This window comes from Cyprinodon tularosa, unplaced genomic scaffold (assembly GCF_016077235.1).
Source record: "Cyprinodon tularosa strain WSP-4 unplaced genomic scaffold, ASM1607723v1 ctg160, whole genome shotgun sequence".
NCBI lineage: Eukaryota > Metazoa > Chordata > Actinopteri > Cyprinodontiformes > Cyprinodontidae > Cyprinodon > Cyprinodon tularosa.
This window is the reverse complement of record NW_024038438.1, coordinates 816,661-842,671: the sequence shown is the minus strand read 5'-3', so window position 1 is coordinate 842,671 and position 26,011 is coordinate 816,661. Positions and strand designations below refer to the sequence as shown.

General features: G+C 39.7%; 2 protein-coding genes across 2 annotated transcripts in view; both read left to right on the top strand.

The window, feature by feature from the left end:
- Positions 1–923, top strand: part of asz1 (ankyrin repeat, SAM and basic leucine zipper domain containing 1) — a 67,022-nt gene extending 66,099 nt beyond the window's left edge. Inside the window, exon 13 of the mRNA XM_038280466.1 lies at positions 577–923. Coding sequence (XP_038136394.1) covers positions 577–720 — 144 coding nt within the window. The 3' untranslated portion in view covers positions 721–923. The remainder of the gene's footprint in view (positions 1–576) is intronic.
- A 1,796-nt stretch (positions 924–2,719) lies between these two features.
- On the top strand, positions 2,720–25,001 carry wnt2 (wingless-type MMTV integration site family member 2). Its single transcript, XM_038280456.1, has 5 exons — positions 2,720–3,194; positions 4,291–4,511; positions 11,429–11,706; positions 11,827–12,091; positions 24,120–25,001. The coding sequence occupies exons 1-5, from the start codon at positions 3,112–3,114 to the stop codon at positions 24,323–24,325; spliced, it is 1,053 nt and encodes a 350-aa protein (XP_038136384.1). The 5' UTR covers positions 2,720–3,111; the 3' UTR covers positions 24,326–25,001.
- Positions 25,002–26,011: the final 1,010 nt, after the last annotated feature.

Genomic DNA, 26,011 nt, shown 5'->3' with positions numbered 1-26,011 from the left:
ATTTGTAGTAAAATTAACATCCATTATGGATAAATCTGGATGCATCATATATAAAGACAGACAGGATTTTTTTCCCCCTGGTCTTTTGCTCTCTGCAGACTAGATGGTTTAATTTATACTCTGGGGATATTGTGTCAGACTTCCAGCAATCTCAAGAAATGTTGGTTCACAGCCAAACAGCATCTCCCAACACAGAGCTTTGCCACATGAGAGGTTCTCACCCTCTGATTTGAGATTTCACCATCATGACTTGACTGTGACTCCTCAGGGATTTGGCAAAGGAAGCTTAGGTGACTCAGTTTAGTTAGTCGTGGGGCAGTGGGCCCAGACATGCCCTCATCCCCAAAATGAGCTTCTGTTCTTCTCATACTGGTACAAACGCAGAAATTTCCCACCCAGTTGAGCCTGACACTAACTGGCCTACATGTGTCATAATCAGGTGGGATTAAAGGGGGAAAAAAAGTCCTCTGCTTCCTGCTGGGGTCAGAAATAATTTTCCAGTGCAGGATTTTTGGTGGTTGCATCAAGGCGCAGTGTGTTTGTGTTTCCCATGTCAGCCCTACTTTCTTTCTCCAGATGGATGCAGCCAGGGATTGCTGTCAGCTCCCTCAGCCTGGTTCCCACCAGATCTGGAGGACATGGGCCGTGACAGGAGCAGCTCTGGGTGTGCTAGGCGCGGCTTTCTTCCTGCTACACTTCAAAGCATCAAGAGCTGCATGAAGATGTCTAAGAATGTCTCCACATCTTCATCAGTGAAGGAGTTAAAGCCCTTTTTTTGTTTGATTGGCCTGCTCTAAGTCGTACAAGTTTAAGTTTTAGTCATGTTTGGGAAGTTTAATTTATAGTTATTTTTTCCCTTGTAATTTTATTTTTATTTTTAAAATAACTGTTTTGATTCTGTACATGACTGAAGGTTAACTGAAAGTAATGTTTTCTGTTGTCAAATAAAAGAATTGGTTTATTTTCAGTTTCAAATAATGGCGTCTTTTTTTCCCCCCTACATCTGTGACAATCATATTTATACCAAGTTGGATAACGGAGGTGATCACTTCAAATACTAGAGACAAGGAGGACAAGCTGACCTCATTGTTTCCTGTTTGTATTCAACAGTTCAGTCTATGAAAGAGACATTATGTAAGTTTTTACTATAAAATCTTTCAAATAGACTTTTTATCTGACACTGTACGACATAAACATTGTGTGATGAGCCGACGGACACCTCAGAAATTCAACGCAGATGCATCTATAAGCTTGTAGCCGATTTTCCTTAATTTACTTTCGGTCGGAAGTTTCCGCACTGTTCGGATTATAAGTCAATCGCAACCATGGAGAATGGGTCCGACCTAGCAAATGTGTCAAGATGGATTTTATGGATATTCCGAAGCGACCAGCGTCCAGCTCAACTCGGGCACCAATGGCAATTCCACATATGGTACCAAAAAAAAAGTGCGCTGCAGTTCTGTTTTGGCCACAGGTGGCAGTGGGAGGATCATGAGATGGTTTTCATAATCATTGAAGTGATGCCCAATATATATGAAGGTTCAAGATTAAAATATAAATGTCCCTTAAAATAACGTTTGAAATGAATACATTCAATATTTATTCATATTAGATGATTCAAACAAACATACAATTAAATGGTAAAATGCAGAACATATAAACGTAAAATATTTTAAATATGATTGTGGTTGTTCAAATTTAAGATATACAAAACAAATTTTTTATATATAAATATAAAGCAAATTAATTACTTGTATTTAGGGTTTTCCTCTGTGTCGCATTTTTTTGGGGGGAATCACATGGTGATATATTTAGGAACCCCTGCTTTAGGTCGCTTACTTTTTTAGTTCTTGAACTTGAAAGTACATTATAGTGAGTTCATCTTGATAATTATGGTTAATGGTCTGGGGAGGGGGGGGAAGTTGGTAGTTTTCTGGCATTTATCAAGTAAGAATTAAAATCTAAATTTTTAGTTTTATTTTAATTTCTGACCAAATAATGAATTATAGTTTGCAAAAAAAAAATAAAATAAATCTGCCCTAAAAGAGTATTATCAGTTATATGAGGGATCTGATGGGTCAAATTGGTTATTGGTGGAAATAATTCCATGTAAACTGCTTACTGTTTTTATTTAAAGATAATTTCAACTTTATTAAACATTTATATTGAACAATAACTTTGGTATGTTTTTTTTATATATATATATGAAGGTAATTACTACAAAAACATGGTGGATCAATAAAGGTTATCAAAGTTTTATGTTTTTATATCCTCATCCACGGGGATCATGGGAGAAATCCAAGTTCCCCATTAATCTGCCCTGGTGTGGGATCCAGGATGTCCACACACACACACACACGGACCGGATCAAAGTTGGAGGAAATCCCGCGTGACACCGGCTACAGATTTCCTCGGTGGACTTCAAAAGGACGTCCATAAATAATCCGATTGGGATTGACACGCTGCCTTCAGGCGCTGCTGTGGGACAATTCAGTTTAAAACAAATAGTTACCGTGTTTCTCAGCTGCCTGAAATAAATGGCGCGTCATTCTTTGGGAATGGAGAATGTTACACCTGTGCGTCATCTCAGAAATACCCGAACACAGAAATCATGGGGTTATTTTGTCATTTTAAAAAAGTCCGCTCAGTTTAATGTGGTTCTCAGGAAGAACCGCGTAGGATGAAAATCCTCCAAACGCCGTTTGGCTGAGGACGCATGGACTGGTTGGAGCTGCGCGCCTGGATCAGAGCCAAACCCGTCTGGTGTCAAACCAGCCTGAACAGATTCTCTCAGACATCTCATTTCTTCCCTTCATTCCTGAAACGGCAGCCTGCCCACCCCTCGCGTAAAGTTATTTAAACCTGATAGCTCATCACCTGCCTGTCCCCTATATGAGGATCTCTGTGGGGCTATAAGACTCTCTCTCTCCATAAGGCACCCGGCAGATACGCATGGTTTTTACGCGCAGATCACCAAAGTTCTCCCTTCTGTTTGACCAGAACTGATTCCTTGATTCTCTGGTGTCCGACTTTTTCCAGATATTTTCAAATGTTGCTTTCATCCTTGGAAATGCTCCATGCAGATCCATAAGGAACCAAATTCTGGTTAATATGAACTTTTTGCCAAGTGGAATATGTTTGTATCTGTCTGTAGCAACCTGCTGGCTCTCTGCCAAGGTCGATGCGTCCTGGTGGTGAGTATTACTGCTCTTTATTTGTATGTATTTATTGGTTTACTGAAGTGCTTCATGTTAAGAAACATATATTCATGATTATAATTACTATTGGACAGTAATCTAAATAAACTCAAATTATAATTAAATTAAAGTATTTGCCCTGATTGAAAAACTTCTAACATGGTGTTTTTTTTTTTTTTTGTTTTTTTTTTTGCATTGTCATAGATTTAAGTTTTGTTTTTCAGTCACTTGATCCTATTAAAAATCAACATTTATTTTTGCTTTCTGTTCCAAAATCCCATCTGTTCTTTTTCATATAAAAACAGCTACATTACATTTAACCAAAGCAAATCTTGTTTTTAAATGTAGCAATGATATTTAATAGTCATAAATTAATAAACTAATGAAACAATGTTCCTTTTCATGTAAAACTGAAGCTAGGTTAGTTCTGGTGCCCAACACCTGACAATTAAGACGTTGCCGAGTGTTATCCATCTGAAGATTTAATAGATACTTTTCAGGAATGCATTAGGTGTCCTCTGCCATTTGACTTTTATAAATCAATACTTAGTTAAAATGTTCTAATATTTGCCCTTTTAAAAGACATTTGTCTTGTTTCCAAAAATAAACACTGCTCATCCCCTGCACCAGACTGTAGAGGAGCTGAGCATCTCCTTAGTGAAAGACTTTTACACCCTGTTTGAAAAAAGGAGCTCTTCCGCAGGTCATTCACCCCTGCTAACACCAGACTCTACAATTTGGCAATAATTGTGCAATGTATAATGTGTAATTATTATTTAATACCCTGTGCAATAACTTGTTTTTATATTCGATACCCAGTGCATTAACTATATATATAAATACCCATCTATATATACCAATTTAAAACCCTGTGCAATAACCCTGTATAATGATCCTGTAAAGTAAGATACTTTTTATATATATAATGTAGATGCACTGCATATACCCCCATGCACCTTCTTTTTGACTATTCAGCCGATTTAGCCAGTACATTTCTCCACTGTGAGATCAATAAAGTCAATCAATCAATTAAAGAACTGTAACACAATTATAATGTATAACTTACTGCTGTCACCCCTTCCCCACCATGCAGGTACATGGGCACTCTGGGCTCCCAGGTGATGTGCGACAACATCCCTGGCCTGGTGAACAAACAGCGCCAACTCTGCCGCCAGCACCCCAAAGTGATGCAGGCCATCGGGGCCGGGATGAAGGATTGGATCTCTGAGTGCCAGTACCAGTTCCGTAACCACCGCTGGAACTGCAACACAACAGCCAGAGACCATAACTTGTTTGGGCGTCTGCTTTTACGGGGTGAGCATGAACTGGACAAAGAGACTTATCCTGTGGTAACCCAAGAAACAGTGGCAGAAAGCCTGTAGAGATGCACTTTATCATGACTTTAATTAAATGCAAAAAGTATCTCAGATAAATATTTGACTTTTAAGAAGGCAACGAAACAAGGAGATCTGTTGCAGTTTGTTTGCAGAGGAGAAATGTCAGTGTTTTGGTGATTTCTCTCTATAGAGGCTGGAACGCATTCCATACCTCTTCTCACTTTACACACATAGATTTATCACATCAGGGCAGGCCAGGAGTTTCTCTGACACTCTTTTTGTGCTGTTGCAATCCTTACTTTCGTACTTTGGTATATATATCCTGCAGTTCTCATATGTAATATTACTATTCACCAGAGCTGAAAAGACTAGTTTATAGATAAATCCCTGCACTGATTAGTCTGGTTTGAGCTGAAGATGCTCACTAGAATATTGATTAACTTCACATGTGAGGAGTTTTCTTCATGAATGGACCCAAACTATATCTGAAATCAATCAAATAATGCCTAATCACTGACCAGAACAAGCTGTCAAATGTTCCCCTGATATCCTTAGATTCAGTTGTTGATAATGAATCTCCACTCAGCCTATTCACTTGAGAGATGGAAGAAGTTTAGGCTTCCCTTCCAAGCGAACATAATCCCACCCTTTTGAAGAGTCACGGCCGGTCATCAGCAGTGTTTATCTTCTCTGGCGATTTGTTGGAGACGCCACATGATTTATTGGCAGGTTTTAAAAGATGAGCGAGGACATAAGGAGGCTGTTTCTTGCTGTCAGTGAGAGGTGAAGTTGAAAAGTAGGTGTTTTGAAGCAGCTTTAGGGACTAAAGTGATTAGCAAGCAATGAGCCAGCCTGTCACTACCTGTGACAGATGTTACAGAAGCATTTTGTCCAATGAAACATGTGACTGCACATCTCGGCCACTAAAACCGTGGTGCTTTTTTAGCGGGGGCATGTTGGAGCTAGTCTGAATTCCCTCTCCCCTCCTTTTCTTGGCACAGAAGGAAGGATCATCAGAACCTGACGGTTCGATGTTCCTCTCCCATGCCCTGAGATTTAACCTGTGAGGTGGATCCTTCGACTTAGTCTGTTTCATGTCGGGGCCTCTAATCGGCCGTGTGGTATTTGGACCTCCCACCCGGGCCCCGACCGTGTCACACAGCATTATCATGGTACAAGGAGGCCCCTCCAGAAGCTCCTTATTGTCAATGTCAGAAGGCTAATTTCAAACAATTACACAGATTTCCCTTCTCAGCGCCGTGTTCTTTCAGCGTTCTCCTCATTCACCTCATTAGGCACGCTTAACTTAGCAGCAACACACACTCACACACACGCGCCTCTGTTCTTATCGGTTACCATGCCTGGGTAGTAATAAAAGCTCCTTCAAAATTGATTGCTGTTACGTTCTAAGTAACCCATGTTTTATTTTTGAAGTTTTAAATGTTATTTATTTAAATTGATATGCCTTCAGTGATTATGTTGTTTTAAAAGTTAGATTTTGGGTTTATTGAACTGTTCAGGAACTACCAATAACAAATAAAATATAGGATTCCACAATACTATTATGATTTTTATTAACTACTTAGAAGTTTTTTTTTTTTCTCCTGGAAAATAAACGTGGATACCTTAATATTCTGACGGATCAGATTTGGTTTGAGGAAAAATAAACAGATGGTTTTCTGTCTCTATTGCCATATTTAGAGGTGTTAATTTTATTCCATGCTCATAAAGTTTATCCAGCTCAGCTAGAATCTCTCCATTTTGCTCACATGCCTTTTTTTGAGATGTAGAGCCTATCAAGGCAAGGAAGGTTATTTGTATTGCACATTTCGGTAACAAGGTGCTTCAAAGTGCTTCACATGAACAGAACATAAGGAAAGGTAAAAATACAAAACGTTAACCTAATAATTCAGGCATCTGTTGGTTTTAAATCTTTTTTTTTTTTTTTTTTTTTTTTTTTTTTTTTAAACAACTTAAGGCTTCAGCATTAGCGGGGATACGAACTAAGATCTGCTCCATGTTTGGTTTTGGTTCCCGATATGCAGAGTAGACGAGTCAGAAGGACTGACAGGTCTGTAGATTAATTTACTGGCAAAAAGTCTGTATTTTAAAGTCTATTCTCAAAGACCTGCAACTGTAGGACTGGCGTGATGAGCTCTACCGTCTTAGTTTTAGTGAGGATGTGAGCAGCAGCAGCTTTTTAATCCTGGAGAAGTTATTTAGGAGATAGAAGGTGGGCTTTGTTTCTGTCTTTCTGTGTCTCTAAAGGATCAAGACTGAGGCCATCAATATACCCAGATTTTGGGTCTAAAAAGGGGTTTAATAAATAAAGTTTTTCACTAACTGTCTAAGCTCCTTCTTTGGTCCAAAAAAATATGTTTTTATTCAGGTAAAAACTTTTTTTGGCATATTTTTTTATACATTTATGCAGTGCAGGAATGGGCTCCTGGTCATCTGGTGACATCGTAATGTACAGCTGTGTGTCATCTGCATAGTTATAGTAACTTAGATTGTTTTTTATTATAATGAGGAGCAGCATGGAGAGATTAAATAGAACAGGCCCTAAGATGGTCCCTTGTGGAACGCCACGTGATTTTTAAAGATATCAAAGCGGCTGGTCATAGCTGGTAAGGTAACAAAACACTGGTTTTTCACTAGTCTTACCGTTGAAGGGAAGATTTGTGATGAGCCTTTAGTTCTGCAGGGGCATAATGTCCAGCATACTTAATTTTTTTTCAATGCCAATTTAATAATCTGCTCTGAATGGGTTAACAATGTTCTCTGTGTTGAAGGAAGGTATGCTCTACTGATTAGCTTGCCTACACTAGTCCTCCTTTCGGATGTGAAAAAGCAGAGAAATTATTTAGAAATAATGAAAATTATACTCCTGAGTCCCTATCTAGATTTAGTCGTATTTTTGTCTAGTTCTTGGCTCATAGGTAAAAAAAAAGGAAAGAGTAAAAGAATGCAAGCAAATGGAGCGAGGAGGAAAAGTAGACAAACGAGGAAAGAGGCTTAAGCAAACTTTAATGTTTTCATACGTCTTCCTTATTTTGTTTCATTAGATGATTATTTTTCAGGGATGAAATGTAGATAATTTCTCTAAGTCTATTTTCTGCTTTTTTTCCTGTGCTTTACTTGCACATGTTTTTTATTTTCTTAAATTTTTGCTGTATTTCTCCATAGATGATAACATTGTTATTGTTTCTCAACATTTCCTCTGGTTACTGCTCGTGTTACCAATATTGATTTAGTTTAATCTTCAGTAGCTGTTCAATAGGTGGATCAAGACTGCAGATCCTTTTGTGATTCTTTAATTTGACATGTGATCGGTTCAAACTAAGTGATGAGGAACACCTTTAGCTTACATCAGAATGAGGCCACGTCATTTCTCTGCTTCCCATTTCGTACCATTTAGCTCTGATCTATTCATGCTGCAGGATGAAAGTACCACCAATAAGTACTCGTATTTCATTAGCTAATGTCATATGTTGGGGGATCATTCCTACTCTTAGGGACACTTAAAGACTTTTACCTGCATTAATGTATATGTTTATCACTGCCCTTTATTAAATCTATCAACTATAAGTTACTTACATTTGTGGTTTAATTTGGGGCCATATTTTTTATCTTTCAGCTAAGTTACCCCCGATTCAGTGGGAACTACATTTATTTGGTTTAAATTCAAGACTATAGTTGATAATTTAAAATAAAATTAGCTGTTTTTAAGCTTTTTTGAGAGGTTATCTCAATTATTTACAAAAATAACTGACTAGCCAGAGGCTGATATACAAGAGGGTAGGTAAGAAACAGTGGCGGCTGGTGAAAAATATTTTTGGTGGGGCTGATATAGCCTAGTGTATGTCTCCAACTAACCCGGAATAAGAATTCAAATAAACAATTGGACAATACACACAATTTAACAGTAATGATTTAATTTACTATATAATAACAGTAACAGTGATGATTTGGGTCACTGTGACGGGGTTCTTTGGCCTCCAAGAATCCAGTCTCAGTCGGGTTACCGGTGTTGGTGATTTATTGAGCTCAAAAACTCAAAACAGGGTGCAAAAGAAACTAAACATGTACTAGATACTCTGGGCCTCAGCCTCCCTCCAGTTACCAGCAACGTAACAAAGAAACAGAAAACAAAAATTGCCGCTCTTCTTCCCACAGCCCTCATTAAATAGTTTAAGCCCCTCACCTCAGGCTCTCTTATTTCTGATTTCTTCTCATTAATCAGTTTTGTCCATATATTACCTCCACAAACAATTGATGTACAAAAACAAATAATTTTTACAACTTAATTCTTTTACACAGATTCATTGACTTATTCAATTACACCAAACTGGGTTTGAACCCAGCAAAGACGCAGCCAGACTGAAGATGACAAGTCCCCATAGCATAAACACGTACACACCCACACCCCCCACATACCCACACACACACACACACACACACACACACACACACACACACACACACACACACACACACACACACACACACACACACACACACACACACACACACACACACACACGGCTAACCCCACTGAAATATTAAGTGTGCACCCTCAATACGCCAGCAGGTAACCAGGACAGCTTGTGTGTTTTAAGTTAATAGAGCTACTGATCTCAGCGCGAGTGTATTGGTCCTCACAAACACAGTATAACAGGAATGTGTGTGTGGCGCGCAAAGTTAGAGGATGTTTTAAGCGACGAGGTGGATTCGTCACAGTCACAATAACCATGAAATGAAATGTTCATATCATACAACAGGGATGTTCTTCTGGCAAACGGGTAGATAAATAAGGATCTCACCGAATTTGGTGGAAGCTGCATCTCGCTCGTTACATTCGCCATCATCCCTCTAATTGTCTGCACCTGCGCTTGGGTTCAGAAGAGAAGCCTGTAAAAGCGCAGTATTTTCAGCACCCCAAGACCATAAAGTTCCGAGACGCTGATTGGCCATTAAATTCACCTAGCAATAGTACATGATTGACAGATTCTCTGCAAATGTGGGTCAGTCTGATCACAGCCCCCAGAACAGAGACGGTAGGAGTCTGTCTGTGGAAATCCACAAATTAATGACAGTAGATAGGAAATGTAGTTTATATAATTTGTTTTGCTTATAGTTACACAGTCTAGAGAGTAAAACTGACATTTATGAGTTAATTTCTAAAAATATATTTTACGTTTCTCTCTTCTTATCAGGGAGGGCGGTGCCCCAGCGCCCCCTATGGGCCGGCCGCCACTGGTAAGAAATGGAGCAGATTTACCTCCAGGCTCAATTTCTTTGTGGATTGTAGTTTAAACACTTTTAGGGTTTTTATATTTAAAGAGAAAAGAAATACTATGGTCATCTATTTGTTCACCTTTTTCACCACATTTCTGCATCCTTTCTTATAGAACAACTCATGCACTGAAGTACCTTTTGCAGCATGAAGTAGACCTCCATATCTCAGGCCTTTTACTGGGAATCTTATTTAGCGACATGTAAATTCAAAATCCTGCCCGGTCTCTTACCTTTCAGTAATTAAAAGCATAGAAAGCAGGTAGTTAAAGGAATACTTAAGATTTTGAATGAAGAGTCTGAGATGAAATCTCCTACTTAAGGAGGTTTACATTTTATTCTTTACTTTGATGAAACAGAGATTAATTTCCCTGCTAACTGCTTGGCAAAGCAGGGCTATAACAAAACAAATCTTATCCACTGCATATATTTGCTGTCCCTCATACCTCATCAGAACGCCACTTTCAACTTAATCTTTCCTTATTAGGGGTATAAACTTCAGCCATTTTGTTACATTTTAAGACATTTAATGTATGAAAACATTTAATAAAAATAAAACTAATCTCCCAAACTCCCTCTTTGACAGAGGTATTAGAGGTTAAGTAAAGACATGCCGCCTTTCATTCCCTAAGCTCTTGATCTCACCTACATCTCTTTTCGGTTGGTGCGCATGTGGAGGAGATGAGGGCGAAGTATGAGGGTATTGCTCGTTCAGCCTAAAATGTTTATGCATGTTGGAAAGAGATTAAGTATTTTTTTTCTCTGTTTCATGCTTTGTAACCTAGCATGAAAGCTTTTGGCAGAAAACAACAAACATGGACCTGAAACAGTTTCATCAGTAGCCAAACAGTTGAGTGACAGTTCAGGTTGTTGTGGTGCAACTCTGACATAAGCAGGTTTGTGTTGGGACATGTTTGAAATGACAGTAGCAATCTGAAATCTGGTAATAATTATCAGAAACTAGTAGGAGTATGATGTTTAATGATGTAAAACAAAAAATCTTGACCTATCTAGACTTACGCAGTGAATATTAAGATGTGATTATTTTAGTAATAAATTAATCTGTTGATCAAATATTCCTACATTAACAAGCCTTAGTAATCAAATATTTTCTGCACATTTTAATTGAATTGTAAACTGAAAAATGTTTTTCCTAAAATTGCAATTTAGATAACAAGAGTCTAACGATTAATAATAGTGTAGAATAAGGTAAATAATAGATTTTCCTTGCTTGTTTTTTTTTATCGGGTGAAGCGAAGACTACCCCGGATGAATTTTTGATGGAGCATATTTACGTGGAAAAAACATTTGTTTTTTTTACATTTTCAATTGAAAATGTTCTTTTATTTTCTTTCTTTTTACAAAATTAGCCTAATTACTGCTCTGTTTGGGTTATTCTTTCGGCAAATTGCACCTTTTAATACTCTGTATTCTTAAGTTCACAATATGATTTCCAGAATATTTGATAATTATTTCAATAATCTATAAATCCAGTTGTTTCAGCCCTAGTACGTAGTAAAACCACTGATTTTACAAAGGTTTTAACGGTCCCTCTACCCAATGCTCATTCTTGATTCCGATTTCAATGTTTTTATTTAGGCAGTCGAGAAGTTGCCTTTGTGTACGCCATCTCCTCTGCAGGAGTGGTCTACACTTTGGCGCGAGCTTGCAGCCAGGGTGAGCTGGACAGCTGCTCCTGTGACCCCACTAAAAAGGGGTCATCGCAGGACTCCAAGGGCTCCTTCGACTGGGGAGGCTGCAGCGATCATGTGGAGCATGCCATTCAATTTAGCCAAATCTTTGTGGATGCCAAGGAGAGGAAGGAGAGGGATGCCCGAGCACTCATGAACCTGCACAACAACAGAGCAGGCAGGAAGGTAAGGACAGAAATATTTAGACATAACACAGCTTGGAGATCAAACAATAAAAAAAAAAAAAAAATGGTTACATTTTTTGTCAGACAGTTGTACCTAAACATCTCTCCCTTTTCCTCACAGGCAGTGAAGCGCTTTATGACTTTGCAGTGTAAATGTCACGGAGTTAGTGGCTCCTGCAGCGTCCGTACCTGCTGGCAGGCTATGGCCGACTTCAGACGCACTGGTGACCACTTGAGGAGGCGATACAACGGTGCTGTGCAGGTCGCAGTCAATCAGTATGGAACCGGGTTTACAGCTACGCACACACACTTCAAACGCCCCACCAAAAATGACCTGGTCTACCTGGAAGACTCGCCAGACTACTGTATACAGGACCGTCAGTCAGGTAAAGGCTTTGATCTGTCTGCTAGCTCATGAGATTCTGGGAACTTCAATCTCAGATCATCATCAGCAGCACCTGGTTTATTGGTGTTAACTAACAACATCATCAATTCAGTGGTATGTTTGAAAGATAAGCATTGTTCATAGAGATTATTAGGAGTTCAGTTAGAGCTTCCAGAGTTCTTGATGTGTTAATGGGAAGCAGCTAATATCAATTTATATCATTGCTTTTTTTTTTTTTACAACTGACTGTAGGTTTTTATTACACTCATTTAAGATCTTTTATTAGTCCCCCACAACCACATGCACCAAAACAGCTGACACTATTAAGATCACATACTTTTCTTTGATCATGCAAATTAGCTAACTTCCATTTAAAACATTTGAACTGTAGAAAACGTCTATTTTACCAAATGTTTTAAGATTTGAAAGCTTTCAGCGAACCTAAAATAAATTAGAACCTTTATATGGTTAAATTAATGTGACCTTACCTTAAACTTTCAACTAATACACTGTATGCAGAATTATTAGGCAAGTTGTATTTTTGAGGATTATTTTTGTTATCTGGCCACAATTGTGTTCTCAATCAACCCAAAAGACTCCTTAATATCAAAGTTTAAAATTTTTGGAAGTTGATGTGTTTTTTTGTTCTTTTTTAGATTTGGCCATTCTATGAGGATGTCTGTGTGTGCAGATAAATATAACTGTGCAGAATTATTAAGCAACGTAATAAAAAAACAAATATATACCCATCTCACTTGTTTATTTACACCAGATAAACCAATATAACTCAAAATTCAGAAATAAAAATTTGCAACATTCAATGAATATTAAATATCATGATTTTCTTGAATGATGGCGACTACTTCTTGTACCACTGTTTGAAGAAGGTGTCTTCCCGAAACTGGCAGTAGGTCTGGGAGTTGATCTTGACTCCATCATCAACCCGAAAAAGGTCCCCCAAGCTCATCTTTGATGATACCAGCCCATACCAGTACCCCACCTCCACTTTACTGGCGTCTGAGGCCCCGTCCACACGAAGTCAAAACGAACACGAAACGCTAATATTTTCCAGAACGTTTGTCGTAAAGACGGAGAAGTAAAATAAATGTGAGCGTCCACACGAATGCATGAAAATGCTGCAAAATGTATGCCAGGCCTGTAAGTGGCGCTGTGGTGCCAAAGCAAAATAGGCGACGAAATGTTGGGCATGCGCACTAATATTTATACATGGTTGCCATGCGGGTCCATTTTCATGGTTCAGTCAAATTCAGGTGCTGAACTATGTCGTCGATATTGCTCTGTTCTTCCTGGAGATATTCCAGAAGAAGCAGATTCTGTTGTAAGCCCGACAGCAGGGTGAGTAGCATTAGCAGCAACCATTCAACACAGTACAGCGCCATCGTTGTTGTGATACTGTGTCGCGCATGCGTGTTTAGAGGCGACGCTATGACGCATGCGTGTAAAAAAAAAAAATGCGATTAGAGCTTAAAGATGGAAATGAGAAAACGGCGTTTCAAAATCTTCCCACTCTGAAGGCTGAATAAAAAAAAGATCGTTTACAGACCCCCGAAACGCCGGCTTCGTATGGATGAGAGGCTGGTTTGGTGAAAAATTTGTGTGTTTTTAGGCCAGGGTTCGGCTTCGTGGGGACGGGGCCTGAGTCGATAAGGAACTCGCTGCCCTTTACTGATCCAGCCTGGTGCCAATCCATCCATCTGGCCCATCAAGACTCACTCTCATTTCATCAGACCAAAACACCTTGGAGAAATCAGTCTTCAGATATTTCTTGGCCCAATCTTGACGTTTTGTCTTGTGTGTCTTGTTCAAAGGTGGCCTTTTTTCTGCTTTCCTTACCTTGGCCAGGTCCCTGAATATCGGTCTCCGCCAAGTGACTTCAATTGTTTACCTCGGGTGCGGTACACTACGCCTTTTCCACCTAAAATGGCGTCTTAGCAACAAATGTCACGTGACTGGCGGAGACCGATTTTCCTAAATACGCCCCTGTTTTCAGGCTTATGTTAACTGTGATGACTTATCTTGGAGAGGCTGCTATGTTAACGGGCCTTTACCCCCGGTCACACCGACTCCGGTCTTACCGTTGCGGTGCGGTGGGTGCGACGCCGCAGTGATTCCAAGTCATTAAAAAGACGTAAACCTCTCTCACCGGCTGCTGAGCTGTCCGGCTGCGGTTACCGAGACACTCCGGCGCTGCAGAAAATTCCGCAAGAAAGCTATCCTTGCGGCGTGCCGGAGCCCTCCGCAACAAGCTCTCGCAAATATCCTTATTTGGGCCGTGTTATCGCGGGAAGTTACGTAAACTCAAGTGAACTTCTGTTCTCGCGAGTTAAATCTCCGGACCTGTTGCCTGTTGCCGCACCACACCGTAGTCAAAAGGGCGGTGTGAGAGGGGGTGTGCGGGAGTTTCGGTCTCCGTCGGCTCGGTAACCGCACCGGAGCCAGTGTGAGCAAGGGGTTAGTCCTTCGTTTAGCTATGCTGCGGTTGTTTACACTACGCCTTTTCCACCTAAAATGGCGTCTTAGCAACAAAAGTCAGGTGACTGGCGGAGACCGATTGAGCACCTTGTGCTTCTCTGCACTCCAGAAATGTTGCAGCTCTGAAATATGGCACAACTTATGGCTAATGGCTTCCTGGCAGCTTAATGCTTGATCCTTCTTAATTCATGGGGATTTATTTTGCGTCTTCTTTTTTCAACACGCTTCTTGCGCCCCTGTTGGTTATTTCCCATGAACCGCTTGATTGTGGGGTGACCCCGCTTCAAAAACTTGACAATTTCCAAACTTCTGCACCCCTCTGAAAGATATCCTGAAATCCCTTTTCTGACCCATTTTGCCAAAGGAAATGAAGTATCCTGATAATTAAGCACACCTTATATAGGGTGTTGATGTCATTAGGCCACACCCCTTCTCATTACAGAGATGCACACCACCTGATTTACTTAATTTGTAGTTGGCTTTAAAACCTATACAGCTTGGAGTAGGACAACATGTATGAAAAGAATTATGTGGTCAAAATACTCATTTGCATAATAATTCTGCACACAGTATATCTCCAGCTGTTTGATGTTTCAGTTCATTGCACAACTTGCGGCTATTTAAGCGCAAAATGGAGATATTATAGTTATTATAGTTATCCTTGTTCAGACATCCCTCCTCCTCTTCATCATCATGCTTTTTATGTTTTGGCCTCATGAGATCAAAATGTTTATTTAAAAATTGACCAACCTCAACACGATGAAGCTTCAAACAGGACATTTTCAAAAATATGAATTTAATTCTGTTCCATTATTTTTGGAAAGAACATGTTTTTTTTAGTTTAAAACAGAAAAAAATGCAATTTTTTTAAAGCTTGACAGTTTCCATTTGAAAGGACTTTAGTTTTTAGTCATGTCTGTGACCTGCTTTTTTTCTACAAAATCAAACAACTGAATGACGATCCTCCAGTGATTCCATTTTTATTATTCCAGGGGTTGTAGTTTGTCAGGAGAATATTGGGCTATCGGACCTAACGCTGCTGTGTCGCAGAAGTATATTAAATCAAGAGGAAGAGCAAATGACCAATAAATATAACCTTCTGTGTGATAAGAACTGATAAAATAATACATTTTGCTGATGTTTCAAAGATCTAAAACAATGAAAAAAAATTTTATTCATGATTTGCTCATTATGTGTGAGAACACAAGACTTAATCCACATCAGTTAGAAGCAAATCTGGTCTAAAGAAGCTCCTCACATCGTATCAACACTGACTGACTGCTGCTCCCCATATGTTGCTCTTTACTCTGTGTTGTTTCACTTTTTTGACCTTCATTAAATTATGTTGCAAAGTATATGTTATTTTTTGCTGAATTGCTTGAAAAGATTATTTTTCAGCCTCATATCTATTTTATATCCAGTTGAAGCTTTGCAACTCGCAAAAACATCAAATTAACTTTATTGTCCCTTTGTTATAAACAAAAGAAATAATAATGTCTTCATGAATTTGTTGCAGCTCACTTGCCTAACCTCAGACACACCACAATAATGCAGCGTAGTATCATTGCCTTCAGGTGTGAAGTAATTTAATTGATTGAACAATTAATATCATTTTTTTTTATATTTTATAATGATCTGCTAGTTTTTTTTAAAGTTTTGATAACAGGAAAGTTATACAAATTTTTCAACATTTTAAAAGATAAAAGCTGAATGCATTGTAACTTTGACAACTATTTACTTTGAATCTGCAGTAACCAGTGGTGTCAAAAGTCCAAACATTTGTTACCGTATTTTCACGACTATAAGGCGCACATAAACGTCTTTTTTTCCCCTCAAAATGTGCAGTGCGCCCTATGGTGCGGTGCGCCCTATGTGTGTTGCAACTGCGACTTTTGAGACCACCTCATTGAGGAGATGATGAAAGAGTGGCTGAATGTAAGGAGACCAGGTGTTTTTTTTCCACTCATCACCATCGCTGTTAATATGTAACTCCATGCGTGCCCATCTCACAGCTGATGTGAAAAACATGGGGAAACAAATTAACGCTGTGCTCGCTGTTATTCAACCGCTGGACATCGGTGTGAACCGGATGGAGCAGGTGCAGCAGAAGCAGCGAGTTTACATGCAAAGTCAATGGTTGACGCGCGTATAGGCGCAGCAAAAGGTCTCGCAGCGCGTTTTGAGCAGCAGGCGCAGTGCGTCGGGAGCGCGCCGCCAACGCGCTGCTGCAGCTCGAGATGGAAAAATTGAAGTTTTGCTGCTGGAAGCGCCGCATCAACCAATCAGAGAAGCTGATCTGGGAGCTGACAGCAAGACAGACACATCGCTCTGATGACATATGATATTAAATGAAAAAGGCTGGATGGATGAGGAGATGATGAAAGCGTGGCTGAGGCAGGTGTATGTGAGGAGACCATGTGGTTTGACGAAAAGTGGAAGGCAGCGCCGGGCAGATTACGCCACCGTTTGCGGATGGATTGTAGATGCTTGGACTAACGTGTCTGCTGGCTCTGTTGTTCGAGCTTTTGCAAAAGCCGGCATTATTTCTGAGGAGCCGCGCTGCACGGAAAGTGACTCTGACAGCGAAGAAGGGGAAACTGGCATGTCTGATTTAGCGCAGCTGTTTTATTCAGAAACAGAGGATGATGACTTTGATGGGTTTGATTAATACTTTGTAATAAATACATGAATAAAGCACAATCATACTCAGTTTTGCTCCCGCTCTATTTTTCTACCTGAAAACTTAATTCAACAGCAGCCTCTGGGCTGGGTCTCCTCCTCTTCACCGCGGCGGCTGGCAGGTGTTTTTCATCTAAATAATCTAAATCTTGCAGCTATATTTGCAGTGATCAGTGGGAATAAAGTAGTTTTAATATGTTTGTAAGTGAGAAAGTCCACCTGAAAACTTAATAATTGCAGTCAGTTCATCCAGATTATCTATTTCTGTCGGAGGCGTTCAGACCCCCACATACCAGCGGTACACCGACAGTAGAAATCCCTTCAACAGCGGCCTCTGGGCCGGGTAGCCTCTGGGTTCACCGCGGTGGCTGGCAGGTGTTTTTCATCTAAATAATTTAAACTGCAGGCACCAGGATACCGGTAATAAAAGCGAACATATTCTGTCGGCAGGTTTCAGGATTTTAAGTTAATTTAGGAGTGATCACAGCGCTGTGTCATCTGCGATGTGTCTGTCTCACGGCCAGCTCCCAGGTTTGATTAATACTTTGTAATAAATACATGAATAAAGCACAGTCATACTCAGTTTTGCTACCGCTGTATTTTTAAATACGCAGTAGAGGTATTTAAAGGTAGTAGAGGACATGTACCTGCATATAAAAAAACGTGCCCTATAGTCCGGTGCGCCTTATGTGTGTGTTAAATACAGAAATGGGACACATAACTGAGACTGCGCCTTTTAGTACGGTGCGCCTTATGGTCGTGAAAATACGGTACTTAACTAGAAGTATAAATACAGCAGTTTAAAAACACTCTGGTAAAAGCTGAAGTATCAACTTGACCTCTTTACTCAAGTAAAAGTGAAAAAGCATGAGCTCCAAAAATGACTTAAAGTATAAAAGTATAAATTAACCTTTAAAAAAAAAACAGCCAGATGCCACTATATGAATTGAAAGTTCAATTTTTCGACTATTTTGAAAAATCCTTTGAGATAGGACCAAGGATGAGGGAGGTCTTGTTGGTTTCGGTCTCCCGATACGCTCTCTCCTGTGTCCGACCTTTCAGACATTTCAACATTTTTTTCTGAATCCAACATTGTAGCATGGCATAGACAATTCACGTTTATAGTTTGAAGAACACCTGCTTGCTTCTGAGGATTTCCTTTAGCTGACCAATGAGTGTTGCGTTACATGACTCATCCAATTACACTAGTTTTCATTAGATGTGGATGGTGCCAATGATCTGCAATGGATGGCGCGAGTAACATTTGTTTTAAAAATGTAAGGAATAGAAGTACAGATACTTGTGTGAAAATGTAATGAGAAGAAGTCAGAAGTAGGAAGAAAAATAAGTAATGGAGTAAAGTATAGATGCCTAAAAAGTGTACTTAAGTACAGTAACGAAGTATTTTTACCTCGTTACTTGACACCTCTGGCAGTAACTAAGTAACTAACTCTTTCTATAACTAGTTACTTTTTAAGTAACGTTCCCAAACTCTGGCCATTCCAGACTGTGTCTATTAAAAGAAAGGGTTGTCAGGTTGGACGGGCATCAAGGTTCTGGTAGTTTTGAGGAGTCCCAGGAGAGACCAAGAATCCCAGTGATGATTTATTCCCTGCAGACATGGAGGCGTCCTGAGCTGTCCACATGTATGCAGAATTATACTAACATAAACACATGGTTTGCAATAAAAACCTTAAGGAAAGTCCTAGTCATGAAGTTACACATGGAGGTCAGCTCCTCCAATGAATCCATTAAAAAATGTACTTGCTAAGTGTATTTTCACTTTGACTCGAGCAGATAAGACAATTCGCAATTATAATTTAATTACGTACATTTAAAATAAGATAAGAGAACATTTTCATTTTATTTTTAAGTGGATAATATCTAATTATCTGATCTTTAGGGCAAAACTCCTCATTCCATTGACAGATTATTTTAGCTATGCGCTCAAACAAAAATCCATATACGGTTATTATTTAAGAAATTTGATCAGTTTTTCAGTGTAGACACCAGGATGAGCTGTAATCAGACAATATACCTTTACACTTTGAATAACCTCTCTAAGATATGCAAACCGCTCTCCATTCAGTCATTTTCAGACACTCAGGGGCCCAGAGAGACGGTGGGACGGCCCCTTCGAGCCTCCTCAGAGTGTGAAATCAATTTCCCTCGGCTCCAGCGAGGCTCAGGTGCTAAACTCATCTCTCTGCGCCCCCTCATCTTAATTCAATAAGCAGACGGAGGGAGAGCAAGGTCCCTGAGGTAGACGCTGGCCGTGATGTCACCCCTAGCCATGCAGCATACCACAAATAACGGACGCTCCCGCTGCCACAGCAGGGCGGGGCGTCTGATCGTGTCCAGACATAATACCTGTGGAAGCGCAGGGTGCAGAGACGGCGAACACACCGACTAAAGCAGAATGTAAACATGAAATTCCAGAACGTTGTTTGGAGACGCGTCTTAAGCCAGTTTGGAATTTTTTATTTATGTAGGAGTCAGCATGAGCTCCTTCTTCAAGAATGCTCCTGCTACAGACCTAACCTGCAACAAAGTCTTACAATCTGTAACCAAAAAGTCTTTTTGATTTTGTTTTGATGGGGTTTACTAACCAAAAGCAGATTCTGGTTGAATATTAATCTTGTTTTTAGAAAATGTTTCTCAATAAGTGCAACAACCTGCCATCGCAGTGAGAGGAGGGCACTTGGTGAAACATGAATGATAAATCTTTTAGTGTTGATGTCCACACGTTAAGGACTCCTGCAGGTTAACAAGCTGAAAGGCAGCTTTAACTCTGAGAGGAACAGACAGACGGGTCACTCAGGGACACGTTTGGGGACATGTCCTCTGATCTGATGACATCACAGCTCATGAGGAACCGTACGCTGATGTAACAAGGTTGATGCATGTGGTCTGGTTGTTTAGCAGCAGGAGGGAGCGGTGCACTAAACTAAATTTAACTGGAATAGTCTAAAAATGTGGTAGGAAGAATGTTACTTGTCTTTAAGCTGATGTATAAATCCTTGCATCCCAACATGATAGGTAGATTAAAAGGTTTTCCTTTGGAGATAACCTTTGCAATGTTTCTGTTCCTCAAGTAACATCTAACCTTCTGCTTCTTCAAACTGAAGCAGAACCGTCGTCCCACCGTAAACCACTGATCGTTAGAGGCTGTGGAGCTCCAAGATCTGAACCTGGAAGTTACATCAACCAGATAAAGGTTTGCAGTGAATAAACCACAGCAGGTGGTTACCACTGTATTTGAATCACCGTTTAAAGAGAGAAAAGACCCTGCCTGGGTGGGGGGTGGGGGGGAGTGTCTCCTATGAAATGAACAGCTGATGAAGTTGGTGAGAGCTGCCTGATGGCTCCTGTCATCAATCTCTCATATCTCTCATCTCCACCTCCACATCTCCCCCAGAGCTCATCTTCACTGCCCCTCCCTCACTGGATTCAAATTGTCCATCTGCCAGATCACTTCTCTGTTTAGTTGTTCAACTAAAGTTCACTTTGAATTATTTTAAAAAAAACTCAGTAGTTGATAAAGATTAGAGCTGTCCTTCATTATTTGTTTTATAAACCAAATATTGCATTTTGGATTGCAATTTCTACTTTGGATTTGAGTGTTCCTATGGGACTCTCATTACAGCATTAAAATGTAATTATCCTGCCATACCTGTGTGAAAGAAAAACAAAATTAACTGATGGCAGAAAAACAACAACCAGAAGACCACTGTGTTAGTTTTTGGTTTTTTTTCTTTGCACCTTTTCTGGCTCTTCTAAAAGCTTTAAAGGACATAGCCATGGGCGGTTCTAGATGGGGACCAATAGGGGCCCCTTCAGAACGGACCCTTTATGTACTTTAGATGAATTACTAAATGTCTTACAATGATATGTACATGTACAGGGCTCGAAACCATAACTGATTGGACCAATTAGATTTTTTTTTACTTTACATTTTTACTCAAACAGTGGATTGAAAAAAATTAGGTTAAGAAATTTTAGCTTCTGCTTCTTAGACCCCATTTAATTTCAAATAAGTTTTACAGTTTAACCTGTAACTGGATACACCAAGGTCACCAAAAACAATTTAGAAATGCATGATAATTATAAATGAAATGAGCTGCTGTTCTTTAACCATGTGGAGAGTCTAGCTTATAAAACAATTTTAATGGAGCCTTGTTTATACAAAACAACAATAAAAGTCTTCTTTAAAAAAAAAAGTAACGGTGACTTATTCTACTGATTAGTTAGAGAGGAATGAGCTTATTTCCCACCTAAATATAAATATGCACAAACTTCTATAAAGTTCATACATTAATATTTATGGAGAAGAGATAAACTCTATTATCCTGTTCAGCAATAATCCAGCAGCAGGTGAAAGGCTCATCCTAATTTATAGAATTTAATTCAGTTTATTCAAATAGCACCAATTCACAACACATCATCTCAAGGAACTTTACAGGGACAGTTCAACTAGATCATACAGTCAGAGTGGTTCAAAGTTGGAAAATCAGTTGATTGCATCGAGTCATTGACTCTTCAGCAAGCATGCATGTAGTGACAGTGGAGAGGAAAAACTCAGTTTAAACAGTAAGAAACCTTCAGCAAAATCAGGCTTAGTGTGAGCGGCCATTGGCTGAGACTCACTGGGGTTCAAGGAGACAGAGATACAGAAAGCAGCTGTAAACCAGCTCCACAGGCGAACCCGTCCAGGAAACACAGCCAGGCAGATGAGCTCCGAGCCAGCTCCCATGCCAGAGGATGAAGAGAGCAGATAGTCAAAGCAACAGGGGCCAAATTTTAAAAAGCAGGTCATTGAAAACTATAGGTTTTCTGAAATTGAAATAAGGGAAACTTTAGTTTTCCATTTCACAAATAGAGTTTCCTTAACCTCTGTTTCAGTCACCATAGTAACATTCTCCCCAGAGCTAACCTGGTCAGTAGCAGGTTTTCTTCTGTTAACTCAGTGTCCTCTGTCTCTGCTCTCCTTACAGCCAATCACATTGCTTTATTTCCTGATTTAATCAGATCTTTGTCAGTTTTGTGCATAAAAAGAAATTATTAGGTCCGTTAGATACATAGGATTAAAAACAAACATTGGATGTCCGTTTGACGAGCATCCTAAAGAATGATCGACATTAATTCCCAGAGAATTCAATATTTATATGGAGAGAATCCGTTGACAACTCAGCTGATAGAATATGAGATTTATTTGCTTTTGGTTTGTTGAATATGAGTAAAATGCGGTTCATTTTATTTTTACTGTACATGAACAAATACTGAAATTATTTTCAGATAAAACATGTATAGATTATTTAATTCCGCTGGGAAAAAAGGAATTACTTTAGGGTTAGGATGCCAACTTTATGCTACATCAATTCAGAGTTGAGGATTTAAGTTTGTTAAACCTGCTTTGTGAACCACCGGACTACACTGGAAAAATGGCCAAGCTCCAACATCTATAAACAAAGGCATTGATGGCAGCAGCACAGTTGATATTTCCCTCCAGGATGGAGTCACAGCCAAACAGCAACACACTAGATGAAGCTACTATGAGAGAAAGCAGAGAGGATAACGTTAGAGGTTAAACAAACAACTAATGCAGAATAGGAGAATAGTGATAAAAGTGATCCCTATGTCCTCCAGCAGTCTAACGCTAAAGCAGCATAATTATAAATGGCATGAATAAAGAGAAAAAATAAGGAATAACCATTAATTTAAAAAAAACATTCTAATTGATATATTTTGATTATGAAATACTTTTAAAAAAGTAATATAAAAGACGCTCTAGACAAGATATAGCAGAATAACATATATAAATGTAAATGAGGGGAGTATTTGTTGGGTATTACATGATTTATGTAGCACAGACTCAATGATTAGTTCATCAATTTGCTTCAAAGACAGCCTCTTTATTTGCTGCATGATCCTGTCATTTTATTTGCCTTTTAATGTCTTCTCCTCTGAGCTGTGCTCCTTCATCCAGCCCTGTTCTATTGTCTCACCCTAAAATATACCGGAACTATATTTTAGAGTTGTTTTGTCAAGTCACAGTAAAATGTTGAGTCTTTGTTGCAAAATGACCAACGTGGTCAATTAATAGCTTAGGATGGAAAATCCAATAACAGCCAAAAGATTATGTCATACTATGTTGCTAGGGTAAATGAAGTTTGACCCTTCCTTGATGAGGGTTGATCTATTTAGGCCTGCACTGTACACTGTGCTGTATGTGGTCCTCCCCACTGGACCTGCTGCTTCTCCAAACGTCCTGACATTTGACATCTGGCTCACAAATTATTGCAAACATTTGGACATCATTTGTTGGACTGAACTGTGTGATTATGCAGCTCCATCATTAGACTGAAGATGTTGAAACCAATGTGGACAGGATGCTCATGTGTGAAGGTGGACTGAAGGAGGGCTGCAACTAATGATTAGTCGATTAATATGTTGATTTTCTTTCATCAATCAATTAGTAATCAGAGAGCAAACATTTTTTCAAAATGAAACCTGGTTCAACTAAAACTTTTCCACTTGAGTTCTGCATAGAGCATATTAACAGAAGAAAAAGATTTTTATCTTCAATGCAAAAAGTCAACATATTTATATTTTTTTTTACAGTTTTGGTATAATTGCTCTAAGTGTGCTGCTCTGTTTTAGAATCTCTATACTCCAGTAAACGATTAATCGATTACTAAATTAGAAAAACATCCTCATTGCATTTGGAGTTTGTACTGTATAAAACAAAATAATAAAAAGAGGGAAATTCTCCCCTCTTCTAATTTGATCCTTACTGCTGGTATACTTGGCAGTTCAGCAGGATCCTCGGTTCTGATTGTTTTCCATTTTCTCTGTAGGATCAATGGGCACCGGAGGACGGCTCTGCAACCGGACTTCCCGCGGCATGGACGGCTGCGAGGTGATGTGCTGCGGCCGAGGCTACGACACTGCGCGCGTCAGCCGCACCACCAAGTGTGAGTGCAAGTTCCACTGGTGCTGCGCCGTCCGCTGCAGAGACTGCCAGCAGCTGGTGGACGAGTACACCTGCAAACCCCAGACATGATGATCAGCTGCTGAGACGGTCTGAGCTCCACTGATATTTATAGGTAGACTTCAGTCTCTGCTGCTCTGCTTCTGTTTATTCCCAACAAGACAGACACCAACTGGTTTGAAGAAAGCTTCACCTCCTTCCTGAACCACTGATGCTCAGATTAATGAATGTTGGAACTTGAGTGCCTTGCTTAACTATTTAAACCCTTTATTTTTTTTTTTTTTACTCTGGTTAAGATTCATGATTCATTTTGAATGCAAAGAGACTTTTCTACCTGCTCTTCATGGACACTAATCGTATTTAAGTTGGACGCATATTTCATTCAGCTTATCTAATCCATTACATTTCTTGGACAGATTAACGTCTGATGGTTGTCGTCCTTCCCATCAACCGTGTTTCTGTTGGATCTGAACTGCAGACCCGGGGAGGCTGGGTTTCTGCTCACTTTATAATCACACAGATCTTTGTTGGGTTTAGTTTCCCTTCTATTGAGGGGATCATCTGTTGTGCGTCTTTAGGGAAAGCGCTCTTGAGGTTCACCACAGACCTGACCTTAACTCCTGTATACCAGAACACATTTAGTTAACAGCTTTTTTTTCCATTTTGCACCTTCCATTATTGTCAATCTGTTCAGAACGTCTGTCTCTACATTACTCTAACCGTCTGTTCCTCATCAATAAATCTGTAATAGATCAGTGCACACATCTTTTCTCCTGGAGGCCCCAGCAAGTTTCACTCTGAACAGGCAACTCTAGACCACGCAGGTTAAGGTCTGAGAAGAACCTCGACAGGAAGATTGTGTCTAACAGGTTTGAGAAAACAGCCACGGATCTGATGGGTTTGCTCTGTTCCCTCTGGGTTTTCATGGGATCCAAAGCGCTCCATGTTAGTTCCAGTTGGTCCTCAGCCTGAGAAGTTTTCCTTCTTCAGCTCCCCTGGCTTCCATCAATGGCTGATTAACAGATTTCTGCTGCCAACCCGTCATCTCAATCAGCTGTGAAGAAGCAGGGAGGCATCCAAGACCTGCAGGGCACATCTGCGATGAAGGAAACAGCTGAGCTGGTAAAGTCGGATAAATGAGAGGAGAAATCAATTCTCAGGAGTTTCTCAGCTCATTTGGCCAATTCTGAACCAGGTGCCAGTTATGGAGGGAACTTTGTCACATTATTGTTGCAATCGGAAGAAATTATGTACATGGAAACTATAGAAAAATAAAATGCAGTCCAGAAATGAAAATACGGAAAACTTTGCTGTTGTCTCACATTTGATCAGATTGAGTTTTACAAATAGCATTTTATTTTTCTTATTGTTTTTCCAGATCACATTGTCTGAGGGAGTGGCAGCCTACTGGTTAGGGTATTGGGAATCCAGAGGTTCTGAGTTCACACCCCACTCCCACAGACTGCCACTCTGAGACCCTTAACCCCACGCTGCTCCACAGGCGCTCCGCAATGGCAGCCACTGCTCCACAAGGGGATGGGTTAAATGCAGAGAGTGAATTGCGTTGCTCTGTACTTGAGACAGAGTAATGACAAAAAAAAAAATAATAATTTTTCAAAAGCTGAACCTTTTCTCTGGAGTGCGGAGCAATGACTCATTTCTATTGGTCTGCTGGATGTTAGCAACGATTTGATTGGTCAGGAGCGTTTATATTGGGCTTTGGATCAGTAAAACATCTTTGGAGAATGTGATCTGTAA

Coding starts and splice junctions, on each gene's coding strand:
- wnt2 (XM_038280456.1), top strand. CDS start 3,112: ATGAACTTTTTGCCAAGTGGAATATGTTTGTATCTGTCTGTAGCAACC. Junction 3,195..4,290: donor AAGGTCGATGCGTCCTGGTG/GTGAGTATTACT, acceptor CCCACCATGCAG/GTACATGGGCACTCTGGGCT. Junction 12,092..24,119: donor TATACAGGACCGTCAGTCAG/GTAAAGGCTTTG, acceptor TTTTCTCTGTAG/GATCAATGGGCACCGGAGGA.